Source organism: Dysidea avara, chromosome 2 (assembly GCF_963678975.1).
Source record: "Dysidea avara chromosome 2, odDysAvar1.4, whole genome shotgun sequence".
NCBI classification, from domain to species: Eukaryota; Metazoa; Porifera; class Demospongiae; order Dictyoceratida; family Dysideidae; genus Dysidea; species Dysidea avara.
Genome location: NC_089273.1, coordinates 29,122,115 through 29,135,445, shown reverse-complemented (window position 1 = coordinate 29,135,445; position 13,331 = coordinate 29,122,115). Strand labels below are relative to the sequence as shown.

The 13,331-nt window shown below is 40.4% G+C and overlaps 1 protein-coding gene across 4 annotated transcripts in view; it reads left to right on the top strand.

Annotated features, from left to right (window-relative positions):
- LOC136247036 (uncharacterized) overlaps positions 1 to 13,331 on the top strand; it is a 155,787-nt gene that overhangs the window by 94,044 nt on the left and 48,412 nt on the right. For all 4 annotated transcript variants that reach the window (XM_066038633.1, XM_066038631.1, XM_066038634.1 and 1 more), the window contains one exon: positions 8,853 to 9,099. In XM_066038633.1, the coding sequence (XP_065894705.1) occupies positions 8,853 to 9,099 (247 nt within the window). The remainder of the gene's footprint in view (positions 1 to 8,852; positions 9,100 to 13,331) is intronic.

Genomic DNA, 13,331 nt, shown 5'->3' with positions numbered 1-13,331 from the left:
ACTGTGATATATTAACTGAACTCAACCGGCTTAAGCCAAATAAATCTTGTGGCCCAAACAACTGTCACCCATGTGTGTTTACCCCTCTATCTCCTATTTAATAAATCGTTACAGGAGTCCTCTTTGCCTTCATGTAGGAAACTAGCAACAGTCACTGCCATTCATATGAAAGGTGATACAAATCTTCCTAGCAATTATTGCCCAATCAGCCTTACTTCAATATTTTGCAGAATGCTTGAATCAATTATTAAAAATAGGATAATTTCTTACTTCCAAGCAAATGACTTTTTTTGCAATGAGCAACATGGATTTCATAGCAGGAGATCTTGTGAGATGCAGCTATTGAGTGTTATGGAACACTGGACTAGATGTATCGATGATGGAACTAGTGTTGATGTTGTGTACCTAGATTTCCAAAAAACTTTTGATAAGGTTCCCCACAGACGTTTGCTGACTAAGTTAGAAGCATATGGTGTTAATGGCTCGGTACTTCGTTGGATTAAAGCTTTTTATCAAACAGGAAGGTGTATTTTCTGGCATTTGAATGAAATGAATTAGAAAGAAAATAAGCTCCCACATTAATACGTCATGGTTGTGTCATGCGTAGCACGTGATGCTTGGTATAAAAGTGTGTTGTGAAATATTATAATTCATTCTAGGCCACAAGAGTGTTACAGGTTGGCTTGTCTTATTTGGCTGCGTTCGAGGATGGATGACGACAAATTCGAAAAGCTAATGAATGAAATGCGGGAGATCCAAAAAGCTCAGTGACAGGCTGACGATAAGCTCTCGAGCTCCTTACAGGAGCTCAGGAAAGAAGTGAACACGGCGCAGGAAAAGACGGCCAAGGATCTCTCCCAGAAGATAACTAAGTCGGGATATACATTCCAGAAGAAAGGCCATGAACACCAGTTTACGTTCAATTCCGGAATGCAAGAATCCATCTCACCTGCCCGCAGCGAGCTAGAGAAGTTGGCAGCTGACCCATCAGATAAGGATGCCCTGGCCAAAGTTGACGACTGTATGGATGAAGGTGCGAAGGCCTTGCATAAAAGGCAGAAACATATTATGATAGCCGACAGTTCAGATTAGGGTGCCGTCCGACATTATGAAGCCGATCCTTTAGCCGACGATTCCGATGATGAAAAGAAAATCAAAAGGGTGAAGAAGGAGTCAAAGAAGGAATCAGAGACAACTGGAGTTACGTACAGAAAGCGGCATGGTGGTGGCCATATTAATGGGGGATTTAAGATACAGGAGGAGACGCCCGCAATCCTTTATGGATCAACCAGGACCTGGTTACAGGAGGGATGTGTACCAGCCACCACCGCTAATGGCCACGGGGGGGGCCCCCATATCAATACAGAGCTCCAGTTGGGCAGTACCAGAGTATGCAGTACCGCAACCAACAGAAGCTAGGACCATGCTATGGCTGTGGAGGATATGGCCACCTGGTTGCCAGTTGCAAAGCGAAAGACCGCTTGTATCCTCTGTACCAGCCTGTGGTGAGCAGTGCTGCTGATGTGTCTGAGCTTGTAGGTCAAAGTTCTTGTGGTACATGTGTTGATAGTCCAGTTGTTGGGCAAGTTAAGTACAATGAGTGTGTTGATGGCCTGGTTACTGAACCAGCTAAATACAAAGAGTTCATTGATAGTCTGGTTTCCAGGCCAACTAATAACATAAAGTGTGTTGATAATCTGACTGCTGGGGCAGCTAATATCAAAGGGTGTGTTGATAATCTGGCTGCTGGGCCAGCTAAAAGTGTCCATAAGTCTGAGGGTTTACATGAGATGCCTGATGTGCACCAGGTCAATTATCATGGCATGTCTGGTGGTGAAGCATGTCCTGACATAACTCAGAAATTCTGGGAAGCAGAGTCCAGTGGACTACAGCAAATAACCGATATCCAAGGACGCCTTAAAAAGAATATAGAGTTCTGGGAGAATGTGCTGGATGCCCCTCCCCCAGTTTTAGATTGTATAAGAAATGGGTACCACCTGCCTCTTAAGTTTATCCCCCCTACACACTTCCAGCATAATCACAAATCTGCCACAAGCCACAGTGATTTTGTATCTGAAGCAATTGAAAATCTGGTTAACAACAGATGTGCAGCACAAGTGGAGGGCAGACCATATATATGTAGCCCTCTTTCAGTTGTGTCAAACTTATCAGGCAAGCTTCGTCTGGTCCTTAATCTAAAATACCTAAACCAGTATTTGCATGTATTGAGTTTTAAGTACGAAGACCTAAGAACAGCCGCCCTGATGTTTGAGCCTGGCTAATATATGTTTAAGTTTGATGTAAAGTCTGGCTATCATCATATTGATATACATCCTGAGTATCAAAAATATTTGGGCTTTCATTGGGAAACCAACGGTGAAACAAACTATTTTGTGATTAAAGTCCTTCCATTTGGGATTGCAACTGCATGGTACCTATTTACCGAGTTGATGAGACCTTTGGTAAGGAATTGGCGTGGTAGAGGATTGAAGGCTATTGTGTACCTGGATGATGGAATTGTAGCTGTAAAAATCAAGGAGAACGCCTTAATAGAAAGTGCCCAAGTTAAGATGGACCTGGGAAATGTGGGATTCGTTGTTAATAATGAGAAATGTGAATGGGAGCCTAAGTGCAACATGGAATGGCTGGGATTCCTAATCGACTTATCAATGGGTGAATTTTCTGTCCCTGCGGGTAAACTTGATATGCTTAAGTCAAAGTTGCTGGTGGTGAAGGAGGCTCAGTTGGTCCCAGCAAGAAAACTAGCAAGTCTGATAGGCACAATAATTTCAATGTCCTTAGCCCTTGGCCCAGTTACCCGCCTAATGACCCGTAGCTTGTATTCTGTGCTTAAGGACCGCACTTCGTGGTGCTAAAAGTTAGCATTGTCATTGGAAGCTTTGGACGAAGTCCAATTTTGGTTAGATAACATATCTCAATTTAATGGTAGAAACATATGGCCCACACCATCTGCAGTGAGGGTGGTATACTCAGATGCTAGTAGTACTGGCTATGGGGGATATGTAGTGGAGCATGGTAACAAGGTGGCCAACAGTCAGTGGTCACCCAGTGAGGTAGTGCAAAGCTCTACATGGAGGGAACTGAAAGCTGTTAGAATGGTATTAGAATCGTTTCAGTCAAAATTAAAGAATGAGCGTGTGCGTTGGTTCACAGACAATCAGAACGTGGTGAGGATTGTCCAGTATGGAAGTAAAAAGCCATCCTTGCAGGCAGAGGCCTTAGGAATTTTATCTACATGTGCTAGTAATAACATACGAATTGAGCCAGAGTGGATTCCTAGAGAACAGAATGAATTGGCAGACTACTATAGCCGCATCGTTGATTACGATGACTGGATGTTGAACCCCTCTGTTTTTAGCTGGTTGGATTCTTTGTGGGGCCCCCACTCTGTTGATCGTTTTGCTAACCCATCTAATGCCCAACTTGAGCGGTTCAATTCAAGGTATTGGGCGCCTGGATCAGAGGCTGTCGATGCCTTTAAATGTTCCTGGATGGATGAGAATAATGGTGTCCCCCTGTTTATTTGATTCCAAGGGTTATTCGGCATGCCCAAGCTACGCACTATAAAGGAACCCTAATAGTTCCCCAGTGGATATCTTCCCCCTTTTGGCCACTATTGTTTGCAGATGGTATAAATCCAATAAAATCGGTTGTGGGGATAGCTGAGGTTCCTAATAGTGAAGCCCTCTTTCTGTCAGGTCCAACAGATCAAAATCTGTTTAAGGGTTTACCTAATACTCCAGTTTTAGCAGTGAGGCTAGATTTTACAACGTAGCACAGCCACAGATATAATCATCCAAAATAAATAAATAAATAAATTTATTACTTAATTAATTTAAAAAAAATTTAAAAATATATATATAAAATGAAAGCGTGTTGTTTAAGGAGATGTTGCTAGAGTTTTGGCAATTTTTTGCCTTCAGCCAATAGCTGCAGCCTCCAGTGCTTTGAATATGGTACAATACTTAGAGCTTATGTTGAGCAATACAGCCTACAGTGCTAATGACAGCAGCCTACAGTGCTATTGATTAGTGCCTACAGTGCTAATAAGAATGACAGCAGCCTACAGTGCTATTGATTAGTGCCTACAGTGCTAATATGAATGACAACAGCCTACAGTGCTAATATAAAGAATATACAGTCTGCAGGCTAATACAGATAACTTCTGCCTACAGTGCTAATGTGAATGATCATTTGTGCAGCCTATATAGTTCTATCAATAACCAGAGGTATATGTATATATTATGTGTGTTATAGAAGGATGTTCTGAATGGGCAACTGCCACAGCTTTTTAGTACCCAGTACCCTGGTGTATGACATGATGCGGCTGCACCTCAATTGATTGATGACCCAAACTCATCCCACGTGCATGTGACATGTTCTCTTTGTTCTAGGTGATATGCATGGGTATATGGCATCTAGAAACTATATACGGCTGCTTAATATTATACCACACAGGTATTCTACTAGAAGGAAGCTGGAAGCTACTAGATGAGCTAGAAGATTCTGGGCTAAAGGAATTGGCAAGGAAGTTACCTAACACAGTCCTCCATAGTTGTGCTAATAGCACTGTTAAGAAATACTTGGGCGCATTCAGGAGGTGGAAGACATGGGCAACCTCTCATAAGTTGGTGCCTTTGCCAGCTAAACCTCATGAAGTAGCCTTATACCTTCAGCATCTGGGGGAAAAGACCAGGTCAAAGTCAGCAGCAGAAGAAGCCTGTAATGCCCTTTCATGGGCCCATGCAAGCGCAGGATTGGCTTCACCATCTTCTAACCTATTCATGAAGACTGTGTTGGAAGGGCTTCAGCGGTCATATGCTAAACCAGTAGTGAAGAAGGAACCGCTAACAGTGGATATGCTGGAGAGGATCGTTGATGATGCAAAGAAGTCAGGAACACTGTCTGAAATACGCTTAGCTACTGCCTGCCTTTTGGGATTTGCAGGTTTTCTTCGGTTTGATGAGCTCATAAGGCTGAGACCATGTGAAATTAAGTTTTCTGAAGAAATGCTAGCAATTAAGATTCCAGGGAGTAAGACAGATCAGCTGCGTCAAGGAGACGAGGTTGTCATATCAAGAACTGGAAGCCGGACATGCCCTGTAGCTATGCTCGAGCGTTATATGGCTAGGACAGCCACACCCCATGAGGACCAGCGTTTCCTCTTCAGGCCAATACAAAAAACCAAGCATTGTGAAGAGTTGCGAGGCACAGGAAAGATAAGTTACACTTGTTTGCGAGACCTTTTTCGGAAGAAGCTGTCCAGCCTGGGGTATAATGTCAAGGACTTTGGTCTTCACAGTTTGAGGGCTGGTGGTGCTACAGCAGCGGCCAATGCTAAGGTGCCCGATAGGCTCTTCAAAAAACATGGGCGATGGTGTTCAGAATCAGCAAAGGATGGTTATGTGAAGGATAACATTGAGAGTAGGCTACAAGTCTCTCAAAGTTTGGGACTGTATCTTAATATAGCTATAAACGCCTTCTTTGTGCCCTCTAGAGTCAATAATTATTATAGCCAACCTTCTGTGGTGGCACAATCCAAAGAGTTGTATAGTGGGTGTATGGTGTGTGGTATGGTATGTTGTGGGAGGTGTATTTTCTGGCGTTTGAATGAAATGAATTAGACAGAAAATAAGCTCCCGCGTTAATACGTCATGGTTGTGTCATGCGTAGCACGTGATGTTTGGTATAAAAGTGTGTTGTGAAATATTATAATTCATTCTAGGCCACAAGAGTGTTACAGGTTGGGCCCACCCACCCTCCCTTCTAGTTTTCCTTGACTCAGATGTTAGATAACTGATCGTAGGAGAAGGAGACTCATAATTTTGACTTTATAATGGCACACACAGTGTGGAGTGGAGCATTTTGGGTTTTTTCCTACACGGCCAAAAAAAAATAGTGAGCCATTAGGTTTTTTCCCTGAGTTGTTCTGGGCTGGTCAGCTCAAAATTTTTTTTTGTTCAGTTTATTATAATTTTGCTAGCCCCCACTCCACAAAACATACAGATTTTGCAATGTAGCTATATAATTCAAGTTTGATCAGTTTTGTAGTTTCTCTTATTGTATGCTGTGCAAGAGTCAATAATTATTATAGCCAACCTTCTGTGGTGGCACAATCCAAAGAGTTGTATAGTGGGTGTATGGTGTGTGGTATAGTATGTTGTGGGAGCAACGAGTAGTTGTTCGTGGAGCACTCTCTGAGTGGTCTACTGTCACTAGTGGTGTCCCGCAGGGTAGTGTGCTCGGTCCCATCTTATTTATTATATATGTCAACGACCTACCTGACTGTGTACAGAGCTATTTGGGTATCTTTGCTGATGACACAAAACTTTATCGCCTCATCTGCTCATCTGAAGATTCCTCCATTCTGCAAGAAGACATTGATTCCGCTTTGCAATGGTGTGACACATGGCTATCCTTCCTTAACCTTCCTAAATGTCACTACAGCATGATTGGACATTCTTCATCAAACACAGAGTAATATTTCCCATCTGAAAATGAAGCAAATATGATCTCCATGGTTGTGGAGGAAAAAGATCTGGGTGTAGTATTTGATAAAGATGTGAAGTTTACATCTCATGTTAATCAAATTGTAATGAAACTTAACAGGGTATTGTGAATTATTAAACATACCTTTGCCTCCAGGGATGCCAACACAATAAGATTATTATACGTTACTCTTGTTCGCCCTATTTTGGACTATGCGTCAACTGTCTGGAACCCTCATCTTATGAAAAACATCTGTAAATTAGAAGCAGTTCAAAGAAGAGCCACAAAACTTATACCCTCCTTCTATAATTTGACATACTCTGAAAGACTCCTAGAAATTAATCTACCCAGCTTACTTTACCGTCGAACCAGAGTGGATCTAATTATGACTTACAAAATCCTGAACAATTTAGTACCTGTGGGCAAAGACTATTTTTTTACTGGTAATACCAACCCCACTCAATCAAATGGACTCAAACTTTACAAAAATCGCTTCAACACTGCTATTAGAGGTCATAGTTTTTCACAGAGAATCGTCAATGATTGGAACACCTTACCCCACGAAATTGTATCTGCACCTAATGTACTGATCTTTAAGACTAAATTCGATGTATTTTTATATGACCGCCGGTTTGATTTTATTTAGATGTATTTGAGATTGGTTTTTATAAGACTTTGTCTTCCTTGTTCCAATTAACAAATAATAATAATAATAATAATAATAAAGTATGCCTAATAGCTGCAGAGGCACTAAAGAGAATTGTATTTACTGACAATGGAGGACAGTGGGGTTTTCAGAACAGCTATATACCCCCTGAAAACCCAGGTTGCTGGGTTGGCAGCCAGTTCAGTGGCCAGACAGGAGTGAACAAAGGATGGCAAGCCTCTAGCAGCAAAGCCAAGAAAGGGCAGCCAAAGAAATGACTGGCAAAGACAAGCAGCACAAAGACTGCATTTTATTGTATGTAACTGTCAGACTGTCACCTATGTAAGTAGGATTGCAACAAATAACCTGGTGGTGTATGTCCAAAATGTGTTGTCATGGGCTTGTGTGATAAAGTAATAGAATATCATCAATTGTTTGGTTAGCATACTTCAGGAGCTAATAAGCACCGCAAGGCATGAAGGAGTGTTTAACTGTGAAGTCACTACTAAAGTGCAATAGTAAATGATACAAGCCACTAGCTAGGTGTTATAACCAATGAAACAATGTTATTGCATTAATGTAATTCACAACTATTCCTATTATGAACTCTGGTGACAGTTGGAATTCAGCAACATGTGTAGAGACTCTACCAACTTTCCCACAAATTTCCATATCATAAGTGACACCTAACATCCAGCAAAGGTTACAAGTGTAGATGTATGTGGTTACAAGATGACTAGAATAACTCTATTAGGTATAAAAATAAAAGTTAGTTAATACTACAGCATGTGTTAGTTTTACTGAATGTAGAGCTCCTGTTGATCAGTCAAAGGAGATACAGTGCCCACATTCTAGCTTCTATATCACGTGTAGTTGTTCCATTCAACTCACGATAAAACCATGGTTGGGTGGGGTTATCACAACACTGGTACAAAACCTATGCACTTTAACCAAGCAGAGATGGAATTTCAATAACTGTGTTGTGGTAGAAGTACAATTATTTTCACTTGTTTGTTGTTACTGCAAAATGACAACTATTCTGTGGTATGTAGTCCATGATAGAGTAATGACATGCAACCAAAAACCAGACTAACAAATTTTTTGAACCCTTATAATTTCAACACACAATTAAGTAATAAATAACTAAAATAAATAATTTAAATGTTCTGTGGAAGCAATGTTTAAGTTACTGTTTGTGAAAACGTTTTATTAAACTTTTAGTACTTTATTTGAGTGAAGCAAGCTCTATCAAGGATGTTATCTTATCACTGGGAAGAAACACGACAAAAACACTTACACAGGTTCTAATAAATTTAGTATACAGTATCACTACACCCCAGAAATACCTATAGAAAGCATACAGCTATTGCTGTACTGTGCAGTGGAAAACATGGTAATGACAACTAGAGTGTATGCATTGTACAGGCTCGCTTTCCTGTGTCACTATATACAACAACTTATAGTGTTCCACCTGCTTCAGACTACAGTGTGGCTATGGTATGCTGACAAAATTCTTATTTGTCACACCCACACGTTTCAAAAAAAAAAATTCTCTGTCTGTTTGGCATAAAAGCTGTATTAACATTTACTATGAGTGATTGTAATCTCTGTGACAGAATGAATGTATGTACCTAAGTTTACAGGTGTTTTTAATTTTAAAAGGTTTAAAAATTGTATTTCCATACTGTTATTACAGGAAGCAGAGCTTAAACTTCAGGAAGCAATTATTCTGAGGAATTTGTGTCTACCAGAAGAAAGTACTGTCTTACTACAAGAAGTACATAGTGTTACAGAACAGATTTATGGTAAAAACCATGTAAAAGTGGCCTTAATTGAGTCAGAGCTAAGTAACTCATTGAGACAAAATGGAGACTTACAAGGAAGCAAGAAAGTTGCAAAATCAGCACTGAAAAAGTTTCAAAAGGGAGAGTTGTATCACTCTGGTTAGTACAAGCACTTATGAATTTCTGCTATACTGTACATCTCAAGTGATAATAATTATCTAATCAAAAACATCCAAGCTGTAAAAAAAGGAGTGTGGCCCTTGAAAAGGCTATGGTGAAAAAAGATGTGAAATCCAAGGTGGCGGCCAAGAAATGGCTGTGATGGTAGGTTAATGGTAAAAATTTTAATAACAACAATTCAGGTGAATTTGGTGCCGCTTGGTCAATTGGCACAAAATTCACCTGAATTGTTGTTATTAAAATTTTTACCATTAACCTACCATCACAGCCATTTCTTGGCCGCCACCTTGGATTTCACATCTTTTTTCACCATAGCCTTTTCAAGGGCCGCACTCCTTTTTTTACAGCTTGGCTGTTTTTGATTAGATTTCACTTCTTTTTGTATTTGTATACCCCAAAGCCGGCCTATGGCCAGCTTTGGGGCTTTTTAACCTATATATTTTTCTTTACCACAGGAAAAAGAAAACGATGAAGCAGATTTTATAAACACTTTAACTCATTCTGATTTTATCAGTAAATGTACAAATTACATACATAATGCATATATCAAGAGTTCATAATATAAAAAGAGAGCATATATTTATTACATGTCAATTAATCCCCACAGGATAATTTGCAGCTGATCTCTCTACTGGGTGACTTGAAATGTAGCTGAAATCTCTACAGGGTGATCTGCTTGTATGTAGATGAACTCTTTACAGGATTCTCTCTACAGGGTGACTTGACTCTAGCTGAACTCTCTGCAGGGTTATCTGTTTGTAGTTGAATTCTCTACAGGGTGATTTGTTTGCAGTTGAACTCTCTACAAGGTAACATCTTCTAGCTGATCTGTCTACAGGGTGACTTGTTTCTAGCTGGTCTCTCTACAGGACGATTTGTTTGTAGCTGAATTCTCTACAGGGTGATATGTTTGCAGCTGAACTCTCTACATGGTGGTTTCTTTGTAGCTGAACTCTCTAAAAGGTGACTTCTTCTAGCTGAACTCTCTACAGTGTGATCTTTTCATAGCTGAACTCTCTACAGGATGATTTGTTTGCAGCTGAACTCTCTACATGATGATTTCTTTGTAGCTGAACTCTCTATAGGGTGATTTGTTTGTAGCTGAACTCCCTACAAGGTAACTTCTTCTAGCTGATCTATCTACAGGGAGATTTGTTTGTAGCTGAGTTCTCTACAGGGTGTTTGTTTGCAGTTGAATTCTCTACATGGTAGTTTCTTTATAGCTGAACTCTCTACAAAGTGCCTTCTTCTAGCTGATCTCTCTACAGGGTGATTTGTTTGTAGCTGAACTCTATACAGGTGATTTGTTTGTAGCTGAACTCTCTACAAGGTGATACTTCTAGGTGATCTCTCTACAGGATGACTTGTTTCTAACTGAACTCTCAACAGGGTGATCTGTTCATAGCTGAACTTTCTACTGGGTGATTTGTTTGCAGCTAAACTCTCTACATGGTGGTTTCTTTGTAGCTGAACTCTCTACAAGGTAACTTATACTACCTGATCTCTCTACAGTGTGACTTGTTTCCAGCTGATTTGTGATTTGTTTGTATCTGAACTCTGTACAGGCTGATTTGTTTGCAGCTGAACTCTCTACATGGCGGTTTCTTTGTAGCTGAACTCTCTACATGGTGACTTCTTCTAGATGATCTCTCTACAGGGTGACTTGTTTCTAGCTGAACTCTCTACAGGTGATTTGTTTGCAGCTGAACTCTCTACATGGTGGTTTCTTTGTAGCTGAACTCTCTACAAAGTAACTTCTTCTAGCTGATCTTTCTACAGGGTGATTTGTTTGTAGCTGAATTCTCTACAGGGTGATTTATTTGCAGCTGAACTCTCTACAAGGTGACTTCTTCTAGCTGAACTCTCTACAGAGTGATTGATTTTTTTGCAGCTGAACTCTCTACATGGTGGTTTCTTTGTAACTGAACACTCTACAGGGTGATTTGTTTGTAGCTGAACTCTCTACAGGGTGATCTGTTCGTAGTTGAACTCCCTACAAGGTAACTTCTTCTAGCTGATCTTTCTACAGGGCGATTTGTTCGTAGCTGAATTCTCTACAGGGTGATTTGTTTGCAGCTGAACTCTCTACATGGTAGTTTCTTTGTAGCTGAACTCTCTACAATGTGACTTCTTCTAGCTGAACTCTCTACAAGGTGACTTGTTTCTAGCTGATCTCTCTACAGGGTGACTTGTTTCTAGCTGATCTCTCTACAGATGATTTGTTTGCAGCTGAACTCTCTACATGGTGGTTTGTTTGTAGCTGAACTCCCTACAAGGTAACTTCTTCTAGCTGATCTATCTACAGGGCAATTTGTTTGTAGCTGAGTTCTCTACAGGGTGTTTGTTTGCAGCTGAACTCTCTACATGGTAGTTTCTTTGTAGCTGAACTCTCTACAATGTGACTTCTTCTAGCTGAACTCTCTACAGGGTGACTTGTTTCTAGCTGACCTCTCTACAGGGTGACTTGTTTCTAGCTAAACTCTCTACAGGTGATTTGTTTGCAGCTGAACTCTCTAGCTACATGGTGGTTTCTTTGTAGCTGAACTCTCTACAAGGTAACTTCTTCTAGCTGATCTTTCTACAGGGCGATTTGTTTGTAGCTGAATTCTCTACAGTGTGATTTATTTGCTGCTGAACTCTCTACAAGGTGACTTCTTCTAGCTGAACTCACTACAGAGTGATTGATTTTTTTGCAGCTGAACTCTCTACATGGTGGTTTCTTTGTAATTGAACTCTCTACAGGGTGATTTGTTTGTAGCTGAACTCTCTACAGGGTGAATCTGTTCATAGCTGAACTCCCTACGAGGTAGTTTCTTTGTAGCTGAACTCTCTACAATGTGACTTCTTCTAGCTGAACTCTCTACAGGGTGACTTGTGTCTAGCTGATCTCTCTACAGGGTGATTTGTTTGCAGCTGAACTCTCTACATGATGGTTTCTTTGTAGCAGAACTCTCTACAAGGTGACTTCTTCTAGCTGATACAGGGTGACTTGTTTCTAGATGAACTCTCTACAGGGTGACTTGCATGTAGCTGAATTGTGTATCAGATTAACTGTTTGTAGCTGAATTCCGTACAGAATATCCTGCAATGTTATATAATTCTGTAATGGAGTAAGTTATAAACGTAGATGAATGCTCTATTAGGGTGACTGTTCTATTAGAGTATCTCGATCTCGCATATGCTACACGTAGTTGCCTTTCGAATCATAACTCAGTGGTTTGTAATCCGATTCTTCTGTACTACTGCAAGGACTTTCTATGATGATTAATCCAGCTACATACTGATTTTCAGCTCATTGCTCTAAGCGGTTTGCCTGATAGACACGAAAACTAATAGTATTTTTATTCTTAAAAATTGATCGCGTAATTTTGACACAGGTCGGGTTTTGTGTCATATCTCCGTGGTCTTTATCCCGATTGCTTTCAAACCACAAAAAGGCACTCCTACGATGGTTGTTCCATCTACATAGCAATTTTCAACTGATTCCTCAAAGGAGTTTACCCTGTAGGCGTGACAGACCTTCGACCTTATTTTACGCAAATAATCGGTCATAACTCCATGAATGTTCATCGGATTCCTACCAAAGTTGGTGCTGGGATCCGCCTTAATGAGCCCTTTAAGTGTGCCAAATGTCAGCCTGGTCCGAGCACGCATTCGTGATTTATGGCGGATTTTGCGAAGTATGCAAAATGAAGAAGTAGAAGAAAAAAAAACGAAGAAATTAAAACGAAATTTTGTTCGCTCGTATCTCGGGAATGGCTGGAGCGATTTTCTTCAAATTTGGTGTGTAGACTCCCCTGCTGGTCGGCACCTCTCTAGCAAATTGGTTCCAATCGGATAAGAGATCACAGAGCTACATAGGTGTGAAAATTGCGTTTTCTTTCTTCCTGTTAATATACTCACGGGTGGCACGCCGGCTTCTTGGGCCGCACGACACACTACCGTGTGTCTTGATAAATTGTATCATTCTTTTGAGGTTGCATGGAACATAAAGCAAAAGAGGACATACAATGAAATGCAGCGTAAGATGAAGGGGAGTGCTGCCTTAAATTTGACAACATGTGCTATATTTAAATTATTTTTTTGTTTCACAATCATTGTAACAGCAATAAATTGTACTACATTTCAATGACAACTCACTATGATGAGTCACTGTTATTCTCATTGCTGTGAATGGTCATTAGTCTTACTGCAATCAGAAAAGATTTTCT